At 53.8% G+C, this 19,976-nt stretch overlaps 5 protein-coding genes across 5 annotated transcripts; 1 reads left to right on the plus strand and 4 right to left on the minus strand.

The window, feature by feature from the left end:
- Positions 1–917: 917 nt before the first annotated feature.
- On the minus strand, positions 918–4,769 carry EsH8_III_001100 (RNA dependent RNA polymerase-domain-containing protein; the record flags this gene model as incomplete). The annotated part of the gene is made up of 2 exons (XM_083262825.1): positions 918–1,852; positions 1,916–4,769. The coding sequence occupies 2 exons, from the start codon at positions 4,767–4,769 to the stop codon at positions 918–920; spliced, it is 3,789 nt and encodes a 1,262-aa protein (XP_083123312.1).
- A 1,131-nt stretch (positions 4,770–5,900) lies between these two features.
- On the minus strand, positions 5,901–7,922 carry EsH8_III_001101 (FAD-linked oxidase-like protein; the record flags this gene model as incomplete). Its single annotated transcript, XM_083262826.1, has 5 exons — positions 5,901–6,292; positions 6,351–6,749; positions 6,832–7,050; positions 7,113–7,512; positions 7,563–7,922. 5 exons carry the CDS (start codon positions 7,920–7,922, stop codon positions 5,901–5,903), a joined length of 1,770 nt encoding a protein of 589 aa, XP_083123313.1.
- Positions 7,923–13,639: 5,717 nt separating this feature from the next.
- On the minus strand, positions 13,640–14,839 carry EsH8_III_001102 (40S ribosomal protein eS4; the record flags this gene model as incomplete). The annotated part of the gene is made up of 3 exons (XM_083262827.1): positions 13,640–13,991; positions 14,238–14,660; positions 14,826–14,839. The coding sequence occupies 3 exons, from the start codon at positions 14,837–14,839 to the stop codon at positions 13,640–13,642; spliced, it is 789 nt and encodes a 262-aa protein (XP_083123314.1).
- Positions 14,840–15,811: 972 nt separating this feature from the next.
- Positions 15,812–17,509, minus strand: EsH8_III_001103 (telomere repeat binding factor family protein; the record flags this gene model as incomplete). The annotated part of the gene is made up of 1 exon (XM_083262828.1): positions 15,812–17,509. One exon carries the CDS (start codon positions 17,507–17,509, stop codon positions 15,812–15,814), a length of 1,698 nt encoding a protein of 565 aa, XP_083123315.1.
- A 1,211-nt stretch (positions 17,510–18,720) lies between these two features.
- On the plus strand, positions 18,721–19,317 carry EsH8_III_001104 (uncharacterized protein; the record flags this gene model as incomplete). Its single annotated transcript, XM_083262829.1, has 3 exons — positions 18,721–18,782; positions 18,847–19,177; positions 19,228–19,317. 3 exons carry the CDS (start codon positions 18,721–18,723, stop codon positions 19,315–19,317), a joined length of 483 nt encoding a protein of 160 aa, XP_083123316.1.
- Between the last annotated feature and the right edge of the window lie 659 nt (positions 19,318–19,976).

The raw sequence follows: 19,976 nt of genomic DNA on the forward strand, positions 1-19,976 counted from the left end.
TTCTGGATCAAGTGATCTCGTTGTATGCATGCCGTGCCCGATTAGGTTGCTGTTTGATCGACGAGGTGGACGGACAAGAGGGACCAGAAGTCGGGGATGCAGAGCAAGTGCGAGGGAGAGCGAGAGAGAGCGAGAGAACTCGAGCACGATGATGGACGCCATCCCCCCCCCTTCAATCCACTCCCCTCACCCCGTGGCAATTCAAATCAACGTCAGGACCAGAGGCTTTTTCCATCGCGTGTACCAAATAGATGTTACCTGAAAAGGAGGGTGACAGGATTGTTTCCGGGGAAAAGCCGTGCAGATGGCCATTTTGCAAAATTCTTCCCTTTCCTGCCGCTCTGCCGGCTGCGTTCCTTTTGATTGATGTGCACACGATCGGATTGGATGGCCCAGCATGCACCCCTTTCTCGCCGCCGCCGCCGCCGCCGCTGCGGCTGCGGCTGTTGTTGCTGCTCCTGCTCCTGCTCCTCCTGCTGTTGCTGCTGCTGCTGGTTGGTGCTACCGTTGCTCTCTCTCTTCTCTTCACTGTTGGGGCCTCGACATACTGCCGGGCTACCTCCCGGCTCCCCCGAACGGGCCGGGAAAGAAAGGCACCCCCTTTCCCCTGGCTCCTTCCCGCAGCAACGCAACGTGAACCCCAATCAATTCGACTCAGGGGTCTACCGACGACACTAAATCATTCACCTGAGGTCACCATGGTATCGGAAACAGGCGATGCCTGCGTCACGAAGCAAGTCTACTATGTTATGTGTCTCCATGTCTCGTAAGAAAAAGGCTGCCTAGCGAATCGCGGCATCAAAGCCCGACCGAAAACCCGTATCGTTTTCGTCAACTTCGTGATTTGTGACTTGACTGCGGGAATGACCTGTCGAACGCCCTGTCGCAGCAGAAAAAGCTCCCGTTCTTGCGCCTCACTAGCCCATGGCGCCGCCCATCAGTCGGTCCATGGCATCCATGGCACTCTCCTCCACCTCAACATGTATCTCTTCTCCGCCAGTAGCATCGCCGTTCTCGGATGACTGTGAGACCTCATCGCCATCTCTCTCCGTGGGGCTCTCAAACACCTCCAACAGCTCGCCCTGGTGCACCACTCTTCCGTTGTCGAGCTGCGTCTCCTGCTCCTTGTCTCCCTCGGCCCGACGAATAGCATATGGCTTTTTTGTCATTTTCTGGGATTCAAGGTCGATGACAGGCTTGATCTTGACGTGCCCGGTGGCGATGCGGCCCATGATCCAGTGGAAGATCCAGGGGAAGCTGATCAGGGGTATCGACTGTCGTTTGTGCTCCTCGTCTTCGTACTCCCCTGCAAGCGCTGCATTGACCTCTTCCTCTGTCACTTTATACATGGCAGCCACAAATGGGGCAATCTCATCAAAAATTCTGCCGCCTGCCTCTTCGTAGCAAATCTCGCGGAATCGTTGCTTTAGCGCCGCCGATTCTCGGCCGATGTCCTCTTGCTGCTTATAGTCGCTGCCCACTCGTGGCTTCGACAGCACAAATCCAGTCCAGACTTCGAACTCAGTCTGCACGTTCCTCTGGCTCATTAGGCGCCGCATAGCCGTGTCGTACTGGGCTTTGACTTTGCGGGCTTTGTGGAGAATGTCGTCCGTGAGAGGGAAACGGCTTACCACTCTCTTGTCAAACTTCTTCTCGTAAAGAGGGTTAAGCGCCTGTTCTTGAATCATGTCGTAAATCTTCCCCAGTGCACTCGATGACCTGTAAGAATCCCTGCGGTTGCCGACTAGAAAATGAGGCCATTGTTTGGGACGGAGGTTCTCGGGATATTTTGCGGGATCTCCAGTCTTGACGTAGTCGACGGCCTTGGAATGCAGCTCTGCCAGCTTCAAACCTGTCGCGCCTATTAGAATCTGCCATTGTTCCTGGAATGCTCACTTCAAAGTCTTTCACTCACATTTCTGGTCCTTTGCTCCTCGAGTCGAGTAATCCGCTTGGGCTAGATGCGCACGTGCGACCAAGGCTAAGCAATCATTTTGAATGTACCGAACGAAAAACGTCCTCAAGTCTGACACTTTGACGTATCCACGCTTCAAAACTGGCGGCTTTGGCTGCGTGTAGTTCATCGGCGGTTGATGCCAGTCTTGTGGGATGAGGTCCGGGTTCCATATCACAAAAAAGTCGTCGCCATCGAGATCTCCTCCTGAAAGCATGCTTGGTACGTCTCGATCACCGACGCTGGGAAACACCACGACGTTTTTGAGGTGGCGAAGGGCAGGAACATCTACTGCCTCAACCACCCGAATGTCGCCAGGATGGAGAGATGGGTTCCTTCCGACAATGCAAACGCCGGTGACGCAATGAAACTTGCCATCATGAGGGTTAGGAACTTGTAGAAATATCTGGGGGAGATCCTCGGCATTTTTGGTCGTCTTCCCCTCGGTGGCATTCATATGGCCTCGTAGAGTCGCCGTCTCGTCGAGGCAGCCGAGCAGGAAAGCGCTTTGCTCGACGACTACACGGGCTTTCTCCTTGAGCAACTTCATAGACCAGATTCTCCAAAGATCCAATATAGTCAGTACAAACGGCTCTTGAATATCTGCGTCCATGAAACCCCAGCAGATGAGGTCTTTGATAGTTAGAGACGTCAGGTTTTCGTCAATGAACTGCCCTAGTAGACTTGCAGCCGCGACCCGGTCTTTCATGGCTTTCTCATAGCTCTGGACCTGCTGCTTAGCAAGATTTAGTATCGTCTCGGTCTTGACCCCAAGGGTCGTCAGGATGGTGATCGTTTGGCGGTTCAAGGTGGCGACTGAGTACTGCGCAAACCTGATGATCTCGAGGCCGTTAAATTGAGCCTTGAACTTTTCCTGAGATTGCCGAATATGCACTTCGAGTCCCTTCGCATCAGGCCACACGGCGAGCATGCCTTTGCATCCTCCCATGCGGAATTGAAAAGCAGACGGAATTTCAATCGAATCTTGGCCCATCTCATGAACGACCATTTCTGCCAACAGCTTCGATATCTTGCCCACTCCGTCACTGAAACAGTACCCATCCAGCTCAATATCCTCCGTAGGCACAATATGAGGGACAGTGACACCTCGGATCTCCCTCGTTGTAGAAAAGCACTGACCAATGCGTGCGGCGTACTTGGCAACGTTCTTGATGTGACTGAAATGGCCCATCCAGTCCCGGATCTGATCACAAGACAGATGGTCAGTCGGGCAGAAGAAGTAGACGGCACATTCTCGAATCTGAGAATTCCCGAAAGCCAAAAATTCGTAATGCCGATTGCCAATCTTGACGCCCCTTTTCAAGGTACGGTAAACTCTGTTGAAGATTTCATCGCCGGCATCGCTGAATATCCTGCCCCTGTACAGCTCATCTGTGAACTGGACTCTGAGGAAGCGATCCTGGTGGGAGCTGTATTTTCGAAGAACCCTGTTCGAAGATTCAACGCTAGGAGAGCTGAAGTACATGGTCGACGGCGTCACTATGATCTTTCGAATCGTCATGCAATAATGCGGGATGCTAGGATTGGGAAAGTAAAGCGCCGCCTCTTCGTGTTCGAATATTTCCATGGGGTTCCACACCCTCTTCCCTTGATCTGCAAAATACTCGAGCATCCATTTTGCACGGTCTTTGTCGAGGCTACGTAGCCGATCGATAAATGCCTGGGTGATGGAGTATTCGGAGAAGACACCGCGAGAGATGCAGACTTCTAGCTGGTAGTGAATCTCGAAAGTCAAGGGCTGGGCATCCAAGATTGAATCGAGATACATTAGCGATTGGCTAGCCGTAACTTTCGTGGCAAGATTCGGAACTGAAGCTCGGCAAAATGTGCTGAGCAGTGCAGGCCGAGATGGAACGGATCCGTAGTGGTCCATGACTGTGATTGAAATATTGTAAGCATGCAATGCCTCCAGCACCTTATCCACTGGGTTTCTGTCATTCCGGATGATGAATTTGAAAGTAGTCCAACGGCCGGTATTGACAAAGTCTGGATCTTCGAAGTCGGCCTGCAGAGTGACTGGAAAGTCTCGGGGCAGTTGATGATTGTTGAGAATAGCAGTTCGGCGGTCCCACATATCCAATGTACCCCACGACGTCTTTCCTGGCGCCATCTCGTTCCGAGCCTTCCTGTTTTTCTTGGACCAAAACATTGGAGGGAGCTCCAGCGGTATAACTAGAGCCGTCGTGCCCTCTTCCTCTTGGTTGATTCGAAATATCTGCGTGAGGCGTGCGAACTCGACCATGCACTTATGGTGATGAATATTGTCGTCGTCTTCCTCCTTGCTTGGTCCATCCTCGGTTTGGGATGCATGTAAGATGTCGAAAAACATTGTAAGCTTCTTCTTACGTAGATCTACGTCAATCCGTACACTATCGATAACGGACTTGAGGACCATCATCTCAGTCTCCTGCAGGCGTGATCCAAAGTCCATGCGCTCCGCTCGGAGAGTCATTTTGGAATCAAACCATATGTCCTGGTTAGCGGGACTGCGCGTCAAATGACTGTATCTTTCATGTGGAGCCTTGAAGGACGTCAATGTAACTTTTGCGCTCTTCCCAGCGCCGTAATTGATGGTGTAGAATTCTGAAGACCAGAAGCTGACCTCAGGCGGTGGCTCGAAGCGGACTTTTGCAAATCCGTCGCGCTGTCCATTTGAACCCTCACCGATCTCGAGAAGAGAGATGTTGCCATGGCGAGCGAAAGAGCTATACAACTCTGCCAGGCTAACGGCAGAAGGTAGCCTTCGAATCTTGAGCGTGAACTCTGGCCAGGTTCTCCATGGCTCGGTCTCCATGGCGCGAAAACGGATTCTTGCAGGAAGTGTCGGTAAGTTGAGTCAATGCGTATATGTGGAAGGAGGGCATTGGCGAATGCAAAGCCGTTCTAGATGTTTTAGCCGAGAATTAGTGGGAAGTTCGAGGTAGGAGGAGTTTCTAGATATGATGGTCGAGGAACGGGTTTGTAGAAGCTGAAGTGGAAGGAGCCAGATGACGCCAGATAGGAAGGTAGGTAAGGTGAGTTATCTCCCAGAACAACCCACTGCTCCAAGCGTTTTGATCGTCTTCTGCCAGAAGGACCTTATCCTCCTTTGAATGATTTCGAAATTGTCCTTCTAGTTTCTAGTCCTAAGTGAAGTAGGAGGGCAGCGTAAGGGCGGTGAGGGGGAAAGGGGAGATGCCGGCGATTGCGAACACGACAGCGGCGAGGCTGGAAGTTGATGATTCAAGATATCAATTAAGAACGGGACGTAGTCAAAGTAAAAACGATACATGTCAAACACACACCCGCCCAACTAAAAGCAGGCATGGGGTCCATTTGCTCCTCCCGCACGGCTCCTTCCTTCGGGCCCTTCTTATGCTGAGGTTGCAGCCCTCGTGGCCGTTTCCAGACATGCAGCTACCCGGTGCAATTTGATCTGCCAAAGCCGCCTCGCCTCATTTATTGATTCCAAATGGCCAGAAACAATGTCATATGCTGTTTCCCGAAGCTCGAGATTGGCGTTTCTGTTTGGGAGCAACTATGGCCGCCTAAATGACGACTTTGACATTTGACACCCAACCTGACAAGCAATTCTTCGAGCTTATATGGCCCAAAATCGGCATCGGTTTTATTGTGACCTCGGAAAAACAACACAAAGCTACCAGATTTTCGCCATTCGCTCCTCCGCGCTCCTCCCCTCCTCCCCTGCCCTTGCTTGGATGGGCCAGCTCGAAGAGCCACGCATGTATGCAATACATATCCAGACTCCTAAACCTGAAGACCGGCATGACTAGAAGACCCGTCGATCCCTGATTTTTCTTACCCGACCCTCTTTTATCGAAGCCGAAGACTCCAACCAACCTGGAAGATGCATACAACCTGGCCGCAGCCACCTCGACCGCATAAACCCAGACACACCGACGAACGGATAGAACTCCCCGAGGCCTTAGTTAGTCTTCGTTCCCTTAGGAATGTCCATGATCTTTCCAGGATTCATGATCCACTTCGGGTCCAGTGCCCTCTTGATCGACTTCATTACGTCAACCGTGTCGGAGCCGACCTCGAGCAGGAGCGACTCTTTCTTTCCCCAGCCGATCGAGTGTTCGCCGGTACACGTTCCCTCCATCTCGATTGCCCGCTTTACCATGTTCTTGACGCACTTTTCGACCTTCTCCCTCTCCTCGGGTATCGTACGGTTGTAGATGATGCTCTCATGGAAGTTGCCATCACCGATATGACCCAGAATGCTGGCGAACAGTCCCATGTCGTCCATCTCCTTTTTGCTGATTTCGATAAGTTCGGCCAGGCGACTGAAGGGAACTGCGACATCCGTACTCCCTACGCAGTGTTAGTCAACGACACCAACCAATACATGTTGAAATGTCCTGCTACTCACAAACTTCCTCTCCATCCTTCCGGAGTGCCAGCATAGACCACAGAGATTCTTTCCGTGCAGACCACAACAACTTTTGCTCACGCGCGTCCTTCGCGAACTCGAAGTTTCCGCCCTTGTGGTTCTTTGTGATATTTTGAACGAGACCAATATTCTCCTTGACCCCGGCCTTGGTGCCAGAGAACTTGAAGAACAGGGTCGGAAGTTCCTGCCACACACGAGGCGCCGTCGCACCGCCCATGTTGACCACTTTCATTTGGACTTCGTCCATGATTTCCATGGCTGCAACGGGAATACCATTTCGCATGACCTCGGCTGCGGCGGCTGCAGCGTCTCTGATGCTCGGAAATGTTACCACTGCAACGGAGAAGTCTTCAGGGACGACAGTAAGCTTCAGAGTCGCTGGAACGAGGTTAGCTTATCGAATCACACAAGTCGACGGTACCTCGCAATGCAATCCATTCGGCACGTCTGGGCGACATACCTTCAGTCACGAGGCCCAGCGTTCCCTCGGATCCTACAAACAAACCGTTGAGGTTGTATCCCGCAGAAGACTTCCTTGGGCGCCTTCGAGTCTTGACCACTGTTCCATCTGCCAGCACGACAGTCAGGTTGATTACCCAGTCCTTCATAGTTCCGTATCTGACCGCATTAGTTCCTGAACAGTTTGTGCCGATCATTCCGCCAATCTTCGCGCTTGGGCCTTTCTCGCATGTTAGCCGTCGAGGTCTTGGTACCAAGAGCACAATGCTGATGCTTCCTCACCTGGGTCAATGGGAAAGAAAAGGCCGCTCTCCATCTTCGCCAGCTTTTCGTTAAGATCCTGCCACCCGATACTAGGCTGTACGACGATGTCCATATCTTCCTTGTTGAAGTGAAGGATCTGGTCCATAAAGGCGAAATCGACGCTGATTCCTCCGTAGGGGGCCGAAAAGTTTCCTTCCAAGCTGGATCCTCCGGAATAAGGAATGATGGGGACATTGTACTTGGAGCACACGCGTGCAATGGTTGACACTTGCTCTGTCGATCTGGGGTAAGCAACAGCCACGGGAAGGCCGTCCGGGTTGGTTGACGACCACTCAGAGTAACCATGGGCATGCAAGTCATCTGGATCCGTGGAGATGATATCCTCGCCCTCCAACTCCTGCCGAATCTCCTTCAACGCCTAACAAAACGGTTAGGACCAGCCAATGCGCTCAAACGCACCAGACATACCTTTTCCATATCAGATACATTCGCATACTGGACCGGATTAGGACCGTCGGGCGAAAACAACCCCCCATGCAATGGAAGAAGCCCCGTGCCGAAGGAATTGTCGTTCTTCGAACTGGCAAGGCCCCATCCAACAGTGCCGGCCGCCAAAGCAACCGCCCAAACCGACCTCCCATTCCAACCGTTTTGCGGGTTGGTACTCGAACTTCCGGAGTGGCCGGCTTGGGGGCCGCTCCGCCGGGTGGTGGAAGCCGAGAAGCTCCGACCGGCCCGGGCAGTGGAACCAGCGAGTTGGCCCCTCAAGCCCTGGCCCAGAAGGGGCCTTGCAGAATGTTTGGCCGACATGTAGGGGATGAAGGACATTTACACGCACACAAATCCGGCTTTGCGAGCACAATGGATCTTATTGGTCCAAAAAAAAGCCAGCGTATGATTTGGGTTGAAAAACGACAGGGCTAGACCAGGTGGTGGGTTGCGTCGGTGAAATAAATGGCTTGCGTCGGCGTTGGATCTTGGATTGGCCTTTGTTCGTTCGTTCCACTGAGCCGGACCTTGGTTGTTCGAATCGAAAATGCTTTCGTTCTTTCGAATGCCGTAGTTTTCGAGCCGTCAACTCACGACTGTCTGAAGGTATGGCGGGCTATCAATCCGTCGAAGACTCTCAAGCCGGGGTTCGGTCGAGTTGTTCTATGTCAACGGTGTTGGATGTTGTGCGAAACAAGCCCGTGACAACAAGAGTTGGGACTGTGAGCCCTGCAGAGGTGAGGAAGACGGGATGTTTATATCGAGAAGAGAGATAAGTCGTCTACCGCAAAATCCAACCTACAACCAAATGTCGCAATCGGCCTTGAAGGGAGCTAAGCGGCCAAGTACGGGGGCAGGTGGATATGGTGGATGACAACGGGGCCCCATCGTCTTTAATAACGATGGTTTTGCCTCTTTGTTGTGGAAGAAGCTGAGAGCGTGACCAAACATCAGGTACCAGGGCGTACCGCATCCCACATTGGGAACAAGGTGCAGCCAGGGCAGAGGCAGTAGGTGGACAGAAGACCATCTTATGGCCAATCAGAAGGCTGGAGAGGAAGCATATTGGCCAAAAAAAGTAAAGAAGCAGGCACTAGAAGGACGAGAAGTAATGCCAACGAGCGAGCAAAGGTGGTGGCCCTGAGTCGTCAGCGGGGGGTGGGATGCTAGACTGGTCCTCCACGGGTACTTGGGAGTACCTTGTTTGCTAGCACCAGCCCAGCCAGCTAAGCTCTGGAGTGGAGCATCGAACTTGCCTAGTTGCTCGAGATGCAACAAGGAAGCGGACGACGTCGGGTCTGGATCTGGGGCATCATTGAGAGGAAGTGGGGGAAGACGCCAAAAGCCGAAGTCTTTGATTCTCTTCGGTGGCCGATATATTTTCCTGTACTGCGGAAAGGGCGACGGCGACGGCAATCGAGTAGACCAGCTCGTTTCACGCACTCGGCGACCTAGTGCAACAGGGCACCCTTCCTCGCTGGCGCTGAGTGACGGCTTCAACCCAACAAATTGGGAGTGGCAGACAAGGGTGTCGGAGTTGGGGCGGAAAAGAAGGCCAAGGTCAGAGGAAGCGGAAGGGCATGACCACCACCGACAATCGAGGGACACGAGAGAGGCTTTCATGCCACTACCAACCGATGACGCCGGGTTTTGGTGCAGGTGGGTGTGACCCCCGTTTCGTGGGGTGGCTTGGAGAACGATGGATGGGGGTAGCAGCAACCTTCCACAGTTGGCATACCTACTCGGGTTTGGCTGCCAACGACGTCCCACATCTACGCTGACCTTCAAAGCGACGTAATCCATCCAGCGGCAACGGTGGCCGGGGTTCCCAGTAACCAGCGACTCGAACGCCGAGCTCGGAACTTATCAAGGCGCCGGCCGGCCCTGAAGATAGCCTTGGTGTGTTTCCTCTGGGCATTCTTGCTCAATGCGACAGTGAGGCGGTAAAGGAAAAGAAGACAGAGCCTCCAAACCCTCTCGACAAGCATTGCGACCCCCCAACGTTGGTCGAGCAGGGGAACGGGGGCTGGGAAAAGTCAAGCTCTTCCCATGACCACGGCTTCCAACCTTTGCAGCGACAAAAGGGCCCTGAGTTCTGACAAACCCCCGCGCACCGGCCCTGTCGGTGTAGAGCCCGCAGCGGGGCTCGCCTGAGGGGTAATGATAGCTACGGTGGACGCCGAGGGCGCAGGCCGCTGGCCTTCGGGCAAGTCAAACAAAACAAGGGGTGCCGCCTACGATGACACCGGCTCGCTGCAGGTTTCTGCGCAACGCTGCGAAGTCGCACCTATCTGGTGGATCACCGGACAATAGCGGACACGGGGGGGCATGCTCTGCGAGCCCGCCGACATTGATTAGAACAATTAGGGGTGGTTTAATTGGAACAGCTTGCTGTTGGCTGTCCCACACACTAAGGCACCCGGAAGTCAGTTTCCGACTGCTTGGCCGGTACGGAGGTTTTCCGAGGTCAAAGGTATCAGGTCCGCTGCGATTTGCACTCCAGCAGCGCAAGACAAGATGTTAGACCCCTTACCTGCAGTGACTCAATTGGCAATGGCATTTCGGTCATCTGATATCTGGGAGACAGCATGACATAAGCGTGACAAGCACTTTGGCTCGCATTGCAGAGAAGAGGTGGTAAGCATCCATATTGCTTTCTGACAACCAAGACCACTGGACGTTGCCTCACAAACGGCTGGTTAGGTCAGCGATGTGCCCGGGCTGCATGGCGGTGGAACCCTGTCGCACAATAATTACACGATACCCCAGACCGGCCGTTGCACGCTGTGAGACTCTTTGACTTACAAATGCTCGTTGGATGAGATCGCAGGTCTCACGCAACTTGACAAGCAGGGCTTCAACGGCCAGTCTCTTCCCCTCGAGGCGTGCGGCTTCCGATGAGTTGGATGGATGCTGGAGCAGGCTAGCACGCCCGCTCAGCCCTCCTGCCGACCTGCTCAGAGGATTTTCCGTGCATCATTAGCTGCGTACTCTCGCGCTGCAACCCACCCCTCCTCTCTCCCCTTGCTCACGCTGCAACCCAGCCATTGATATGTTCGATGATCGCTCTAGTTCGGATCGAATCCCAGGGGCTTTGGGATCGTATTCCGGATGGCCTAGGCAGGAAAGCCGGCACATGGCTTGATTGGTGCTCCGCCAACATTGGCAGAGACGAGTTTTCTCCGACCGTCGTGGTTCGCACAACTCTCAGGGACACACAGCCAACAGGAAACAGGTTCGTCATCTCACCCTACTCGGGACACGTTGCCCCTGGAGTCGACGGCGTCTGGCTTCAGTCGAACTGCCGGCGCCCGTGTTGAGTTCTAATTTGGTTGACGGACGATGACTTACACGCCCTCTGCGGCGCACGAACTCATCCACGGCCGGAGTCGGCCAGCTGCCTGCCCCTGTGAGCCGCCTTGTGGAAGGAATACAGAGCCCCGTGGCCCCCGCCTTCTTCATTACACCAACATGGCTTCGAGCGTCGAGCTGAGGCGCCTGTAACTTCCCCTTTCTGCTAGACAAGGGCAACTCGACTTGTCATGAGTCGGTCAGGTAAACTTACGTTGCTATTGCGAGTCCCCCCCTGCGGTAGTTCAAATTGTCACCATCAATACGAATTTCGGGGCTGGGGCTGCACCTAGTCTGTCATCTGTCCACGTGCCTCGACGTATGTGCGTTCTAGAACCGAGAAAGAAAGAATGGTCATGTCGGGGCAGTGGCATCGTGCCTCCGGCCGGCCCTCACTGGCCGGCAATGTCTCAGGCTCTCGGCGGTAAGATATCGCCAAGTGAAAATTTGGGAGGTTTGTCAATCGAGTCTGCTGCGACTGGCTTGGGCAAGGATGCCTCCGGAGGCAGCGTGTCCCTGATCCCTCGAAAGACCGAAGCTTGCTGACCGTCTATTGAACGTCGTCCAGTGGCGCAGAACTTCCCGGGCGCGAAATGGCTACGGAGAGCAGCCGATTGTATTCTCAAGTACCGTGCCACACTTAGAACACGTCAACTGCTGCAAGTTGCACTCGATTTGTGCTCTTTGCGATCCCCCCCGCCAAAGAGCCAGACAAGGAGGACGGCAAATTGCGCCATGGCACAACCAGCTGGGCCATCTCACGTCCCCCCGCTGGAGTGGTTTGTCATTGTGCGGGGTTGGCGATCACAAAGGCGGGATGTCCCCCCACCACCTCCACAGTGACTGATCCAGAGATTCTACATAGTACCCAAGAGGCTTCCTCTGAGGGCAGTTTCAACTTCCACCGCCCCTAGCAATGTGGGCGGCCTTGTTTGCGGCCTAATCCAAAGCCTAGAATGCTCGAATCCACTCAAATATACCGCCAGTCATGGGACCAACGGACAAAACAACTTTTGGGCTCTTGAGAAGTCAGGGTGGCATAGCTTCTACCACCTGCGAGCACGACCCAAAATATTCCACTTAAAAAGATTCTATGGGGAAATCTTTTCTCCCGTTGTCATGAGTAGCTGTCTACGGAAACGCCAGCTCTCTCACGGAATATAAACCTTGCAAAACATCCCGAGACCACGGACCAGCCGTGTTCGCCCAGGCACCCGATCCAGGTGGCTTCACCCCAATGCTAGCGTCCGATTTTGATTTGTGACGGGCCTCGCCAGAGCGCCCCTGATGCCGTCGAGGTTTCCCTGCCCGCAGTGCGTACTGCCGAGTAAGCCTGCGTCATACAAGCATGCAGCGAGGGCACGGGACCGTACGTGGTTTTCCGTGGCGCGGGCATTATTGGCTGCCTCACCCCGTTGGCGATGTGACCCCAGCTCATCAGCTCGTCAGCGTCGCCGGAACCCCTCTCCGTCGATGTGAGTTGCCGAGGGGGTGTGCCTTAGTCGGGCATTGGCGCGCTGTCATGAGACGTCTGCCGCTGTGCAATGGCGCTGCGCCGTGCAGGTTCTTGGACGAGAGAGTGCGCGCAGGCAGAGTCCCATTCGGTCATGGATGTGATGTCCTAGGCACTCGTGGCGTTCGAGGCGTACAGAAGATACTCTCTTTCGCACAATCCTTCGAGCCCGTTTGGATCTTTCTCGCTTATTTGTTGTCAAATACATAGGCTCAGTGAACAAGAAACCCCCAAAGGTCTGTGGGAACCTTCTGATTTGCAATATCTCGAGCAATCCTATGCCTTGACTGCGGCCACATGATCTCGTGGACGTTGAGTTAAACAGACTAGACTCAGACAGCGGGAAATGGATGGGTGGAACGCCGGGGAAAGGTCCTACGTAGGACGTATCCTTCTGTCACTAAAGACATAGGAGCATGTTGAGTATCGAATTGTTCGCCGAGGCCGATCACTAGACTGCGGGATGCTGCAACATGTTCTACGTATCTTCAACTTGAACAAAAGTCCCTTCAGAATTCGAGACAAGAGATGGTACGCAAGCCAGCTCGTTGATACCCGTCACATCAAGTACCCCGTGTATTCTGTTGTCTGAGTTCCCGAGTGGCATCCCATCTGGAGGGGGTGGGAGAGGGGGCGGAGCACAAGAGGTTCACCAAACAAAGAGGCGAACTTGTTCTCCGAGGTCGAGACCTTCCTGCGCAACGATCATTCCGTGTAGGTCGGCTTGAGCAGTGGGCAGACGCCAGGCTCGCTAGGTTACGGCGGTAATGCCTCGGGACCAGACGATACCTGCCTCGGGGTTGACAAGCCAAGGTGACCACCTGTGGCTTTCAAGGTGGTGGCCATAAACCGGTAGACCAAGTCAGCCATGTACCACCAGTCACTCAACTCAACACGACATATCACTAGGAGCAAGGCGCATGTGGGAACTCAAAAATATTTGGGCGGAAGAGTGACCTTCAATGGCTTGGTATTGGCCGCAATACAGCTATCTGCCGGGTAGTCAAAGCCGACAACTCTAAAATCAGCCCAGACTCCGTAATTTTTTTCATGCTCAATCCCATTTGCCCGACCCAAATAACCGATCCGTCCCGGATGAAGACATCACGAAAGTGCGCAGACTGCCTTGGCAAACGCCCCGACAATGCGCGCAGCAGACTCACTCACAACCCTTTTGAGGAAGAGGAACTGCTTAGTTGCCGGCAATGGCGTTGGCGCGACGGCGGTCACGCTCCTCGGCAATGGTGAGCTTGACACCCTTGCTCTTGGGCAGGGAGATCCAAGGCTTCTCGGAGCCGATAACGAAAACGTTGGACTCGCGGGTGGCGAAGGTGTTGTCAATGGCGTCCTTGATGTGGACGATGTTGAAACCTCCGTCGTGGCGCTCACGGTGGGTGATGACACCGACACGACCCATGTTGCGACCACCGGTGACCATGGCGATGGAGCCAGTGTCGAACTTGATGAAGTCCTGGATCTTGCCAGTCTTGAGGTCGATCTTGACGGTGTCGTTGACCTTGATGAGGGGGTCAGGGTAGCGGATGCTGTAGACACAAACGAGTCAGTAACGGGGAAGTTTAGGGGGATACATACAGCCGTCGGATGTTGATAGCTCCAATCTCTTTTTCGTAATCGGCCAATATTTTCTTTCAGCGTTGCTCCGGCTTCCTCGACGAGCGAGTGAAGACATGTTTCAGGAGAACAACAAGAGTATTTTGGGTGATAACGAATCGACCAAAGCTTGATCCAACGGCTGAATGATGTCTGACAGAACAGGTGAAGCAACTCACGTTCTCGCATCGTGCGTGACCAAGAATGGGATTCCACCGCGACCGAGCTGGACGCGCTTGACCTTGCCGAGCTTGTACTCGGCCTCCTCGGCCTGGATACGGTGGACGGTGAAGCGGCCCTTGGTATCGTAGATGAGGCGGAAGTTCTCGCCAGTCTTCTCGATGGTGATGACGTCCATGAAGCCGGCGGGGTAGGTGATGTCGGTGCGGACCTTGCCGTCGACCTTGATGAGGCGCTGCATCATGATGGAGCGGGTCTCACGGAAGTTGAGCGCATACTTGAGGCGGTTGCGCAGGAAGACGATCAAAGGCAGACAGTCGCGGAGCTTGTGGGGACCGGCCGAGGGGCGGGGAGCGTAGGTTCCCGACAGCTTGTCGAGAAGCCAGTGCGAGGGCGCGCTAAGGCGCTTCTGGTGCTTCTTGCTGTGAGGGCATTGTCAGAGTTTGCTCTTGCGGATTGACGATAGTCATGATTGTTGTGATTTTCTTCGTCGTTGTGGAAGTCGGAGTGCTTCGACTTCCTGTTCGCCAGGGAAATCGAAAGCGCATCGACATCGTCAACAACAAATCGGGGTTCAAACAACTTACAGTCCCTTGCCCATCTTGTCTGACTGCCGGTTAGTCTATGGGGGTATCTGGTCGGTGGGTGTGAAGGTCGAAGTCGAGATACTGAAATTCAGTCCAGGCGTGGAGTTCAGGGTCGACAATCCGACGGAAATTTTCTGTGAGGCTAGGGTTTCTCGAGCCCTACACGTCGGGCGGTGAACAAGGGCGGGGCTTAGATAATCCGGTGCTGGTGTGCTGGGTTAAGCGAGGTGGTCCATGCCCTTTCAAGACTCTTTGTGGTGTGTCTCTGATGTTGACCCCGAGTTTTTCGGTGACAGGTGGAGCTTACCGGCGGCGGCTGCCGCGTTCAGTGCCCCACCTGGAGCCCTTTCCCGTCCTCTTCCGATGTACCTGCAATGCATTCGTGATGGACCGGAAGCGCCACAAGGATCACATCATGGAATACCGTCAGTGTTCTTGAAAAGAAAAGGCACACTATGTGGGCCGAATTCAACTACAATCATCTAGCGATTGGTGCTCTTTAGCTCACAGTAGTGTTCTCGACACTCATGTCAGACAATCGATTTGAAGACCTCGTAGCAGTGATGCCTTGAGAACTTCTCTCTTTCTTGTGCAGAAATGACTGTAATCCATCTATGCCGAACCCCTATATCTTCTGTCCATCCTCGACCTGAGGTATCTGTTTATGCGCCGTATCCCCAGACCGCGACTGCGGAAAACCCAGTTGGTATAAATAAATGTCCTGAAATGACCGTTGAGGCAGCAGAGCGCCCCATCCCCCAATGTACGCCACGCAAGCAAACAATACGTAGCGCTTTTTGATTCTAAAGTTAGATATGAAGCCCGACAGTCCAGGAGGCCAGGCATGCAGCCTGGAAAATGTAAGGCATGCGGTTAAACCGCGTCTGTGAGGTAATAACAGGTCGCCGGGAAGGCCATGAAAGTCGTACAGATTTTTGACGAAACCTTGCAAGAGCCCCCGGACTCTTACGCCTCCCCAGAATCTGTCAAGGTGACAGTGATTCAGAAGTCAGATCAGGTGCATACTGCCTCGCAGGCAGGCTAGCAACCTGGGAATCGTCCAGTAGCAGGCGAGATATATCCATCTCACCTGCGCTACCCAAGAATGCAGCCGTTGTCGTTTCGCCAAAGTCGAAGGCCTGCTGGATAGCGGGCAGGTCCCCGTTGTCAAGAACAGACATGGGCCATCTGGGTAACTCCTCCTTGGAGTTGGTCCTGTTTGGTGCAGCCTCCATATGAGGCGGCCTGTTTGGCTGTAGAGTATTGGTGATGCTCATGCTGACCATTGGCTCCAGCGTGTCACCTCCTCTGCCATCCTTGATTTGGAATAGCCCCTTTTCAATCTTCGCATAAACACTTGGATATTTGTTCCGTACTCTGTCCCTGAGATCCGTAGGTTGCCGTCCTGACAGACTAAAGCGTGGGTCTCGTTGGATTTTGGTCCAAGCAGGGCCATATTTGTCCAACCCTTCAAGAATTTGTTTATCATCTTGGTCGGTAAATGGCCGTCTTTCTCGCCTATGGGACTTTTTGAATGGTCCATGAATACCGAGCTCGGCTAAATCTTCCAGTTTCTTCCGATGTGCCCGACTCCTTTTCATCTTGGGAAACCCGTCCGAGTCAGTGTATGTCATCTGTAGCTGTTCGCTTATTGCAGGCTCCTCTTGGGCAATTAGTATGTTTTCAGACAGAAGGCCTGTCTTCGCCTTGGCCTTCGGTTCAGTGGGCGTCGTCGGCGTTGCCGTAGCAGATGCCATCTTCGGGTCACTATTGGTCCGGCGTAGCTCGTTCGGACAGCAAGTACGGAAGCGATCCTTCAAATCACCCGCTGTACGATCGTTGAAATTGAAGTCCGGATCCGCAAGGATGTCGGTCCATTTGCCGACGCCATGGCGGTTGACGCCCAAAAGCAAATGGTTCGTCTCGGCTTCTGACCATTTCCTCCTCGGCTTCATGGCCTTTTTCCTTGTTTTGCCCCCACCAGATTTCGAAGTCTTGGTCGTCGTCAGCTCGACCTCCGCAGATTTATCTGCCTCTTTTTCCTCGGACACTGGGGCAAAATCTCTCAGCGGCTTGAGCTGGTTGTTCTCTGGTTCGTTGAAGTCATTGGAGGCAATTGGCGGGAAGAGGGCGGCGTCGGGGGGAGGTTCGTGTAGGCCATTAATGATGGGCGGCATAGCCGGCATGACCTGGGGCTGGATTGGCTTTTGCTTCTTGACAGGTTGCGGCAGTTGCACAAAATCGTCCTTGGCCGTGATAGTTCGGTGTCTTTTCTTGGTGGCTGTATCATCCTTGCTGTCGGGCACCTCGTCGAGGATTTTACTGAGAGAGAAAGAAGAGTCTGTCGTGTCTCGCTCCTCACCCAAGAGTAGTCTCAGCTGCAAATTCGCCGTGCTGCTGACTGCCCCTCGATCTACTGCCGTATCCTCCTCCTTCCTTGACTCTCGTGTGGGGAAGGCGTCGTCAACGACGGCTCCGGATGTTGGCGGCGGGGCACCATGGCTGGTGGCGAGAGATGGTCCTCTGGTCTTCTCTTCGCGATGGCTCGTTTCGGGCTCGAGGGGGAATGGTCGTTCGGAGGGGCGAGAGAAGGCCAGTCGGAGCGGCGGTAGATCAGCGTGAGCGAGCTGTGGCGTGGTGGCATCGTTCAGCAGGTGGATGAGGCGTGGCTCGATGTAGGCCATCGTGGGCGAAAGGAGTCGGAGTGGGCATTTGGTTTAAAATTTGAGGTAGGAAACAACACAGGCGAAGAGAAGAGAGGACACGAGAGGGAGGCGAAGGAAAAGGAGAGACAATGGGAGTGGTATCGATGGTGAAGAACAGCGTTCGGACAGGATGGTGGGTGAGGAGGGCGCAAGGAACGACGCGGAGTTTTGAGGTTCGAGTCTTCAACGACTGTACTACTAGAATGACTGACCGAAAGGCGGAGGAGGTAAGGGTAAGGAGCTAACCTCTGCCGTGCAGCATTCCTGGGTCGGCCTGGCAGACGGACGGGCAGACGGGCGTGACGGGGTGCTCACAGTCGCACTACAGGGCTCCTCCCTTCCAAAGTATTCCGTCCACAATGAAGTCCCACGTGAAGATTCTCCACCAGCAAAGCGGCAAATAGGACTAGCGCGGTTGGGCTTGCGGTATTTGCTGCTATGACTAGCGGGAGCGTTGAGTGTGCCAAGTAACTCTAATACCTAAAGCCTATCATTGGCTGCAGCCGGTTTCTCCCCTCCATCCATCCCCGGGTGCCACCACTGGGTAATTATTGACGCGCCGTTGTCTGCATGCCTGCCTGCCTACCTGAGGTGCCAGTTCATTGGCGCCCTGGTAAGCCCTGGGGCTATCAAGGTTGAAACTTGACGGCACCCTCTGCTTTCAAGTTCCAGGGAGACAAGACGCACCAGTCGCGGCTTCGAAGCATGAATCTGAGATTCTCTAGCAGTGGATGTGCCAGTATCAATTAACAGGATATGAGGTGGCTGCTGCCCAATCACCCAAGGAAAGGCATGACGAGGGCAGGCACTGAGTGGGTGGTCCACCATGCACACACCTCGTCGTCCCACCTCCACTGGTACATCTGCCCTTAAACTCCAGTTTACGCCCGCCCGGTGTCCCTGTGCACGTCTTCTCCGCCTCCTGTCCACCTGTCCTTGCTTGCATGGGAGCTCCTTCGACAAATACATACCACAAAACCCATACACCAGGTCCCTGCCCGAAGAACTTCTAACAACGTCTTACTCGGGTCAATCCCGTTGCATTTGATCCCTCGTCTGCTGCTCAATTTCCCGAGAGGACTTACCCGCGGAACATTAACGCCAGGCTCTGTAGCTCTTTCTTGCACCACGTCCCGGTATTTCCACCTTTTCGCAGCAGCTTCGCCGGGCCAGTACTTGAGCTTCTCGCCATGGCATCCGCTCTACCAACATTTCCCAGACTGGTGTTCACAGTCTTTGAGCCCATCTCGCTGTATGTTTGTTATCGTCACCTCATCCAACTCGACGCGCCACCGAGCTGATGTGGATGTCTCAAGTGTTGGCGGCTTCCTAGGAGCCGTTGTCAACCCAGACTGGTTCATATCTGAGCAGATCATGCCGACTGCGAACACCGTCGCGTCAGCCCTAGTATCGGATAATGGCCGTCTCGTGGCTCTCCAGCTTGGCAACATATATCTGCTCTTGGCCATGGTCGGGCTGGCTGTGCTCAACTCCACCAGCGAGCTGAAGGTCGTCCGCAGCTATCTTGTTGCCCTTTGGATAGCTGACATTGGCCACATATACGTATGCTACTACGTCCTTGGTCTTGACCGCTTCGTCGACGTGGGAAATTGGAATTCTATGACTTGGGGTAACGTGGGAGTAACTGTGCGACGTTCTAATCCTTCCAAATGATGCTGCTGTGCTAACCACTCCAGGCTTTCCTTTGTCTGACCCGGACGGCTTACCTCTTGGGACTACTCGGACCAGATGCAGCTGCTAAAAAGCCAAGAAATAGACAACAGTAGGCATGCCTCATTGGTTTTCATCGTAGTCCGGCATGAAGCACCCGGCCTCTTTTTCGACAAGGTATCCCCAGAAGTCTCCAACCAACGCTTTCGGTCAGCCAAAGCAGCGAGGTCTTTGTGAAGGCCATCGGCTCAATCGATTCGACTTCTCCTTGTCGCTGACAGGGAACGGCCAGTGTCTCATTTGAGATCATGAATACCAGCTTATATAGTGGTGATTTTTATTGGGCCAACCTGCCAGGAAAGGAAATGTTGGCTGAAGGCCCCGCCTCCGACTATGCCGTCTACGTACAAATCGTATGGCTTCACTACGGCGGAGCAGAATCCATCAAAAACAAGGAACTCGGCTGCATTGTATTTGAGTGATAAGACACATATTTTCTAGTAGGCGATATTTAAGCTGTCTTGCCTGCCTAGCTTGTGATTGAGGTGGTGCTGCCATGTGTGGGCGGAAGACGTAAACCGCACAAAGGGCACTGGTGTCGGAAAGAGGGACGAGCCCACAAAGAGCGTATGCGAAAGAGACGACATGTGCACAATCCAAAAGCCAAGAAAATCACAGGGCCTTTGATTCCATTTTATTTGGTTCCAATAAAGGTCGTTCATGGTTACTAGCCGGCGCACCTTGACACTAAAACTCAAAAACGCGAACCGGGAAC

This window comes from Colletotrichum jinshuiense, chromosome 3 (genome assembly GCF_051148585.1).
Source record: "Colletotrichum jinshuiense chromosome 3, complete sequence".
Lineage (NCBI taxonomy): Eukaryota > Fungi > Ascomycota > Sordariomycetes > Glomerellales > Glomerellaceae > Colletotrichum > Colletotrichum jinshuiense.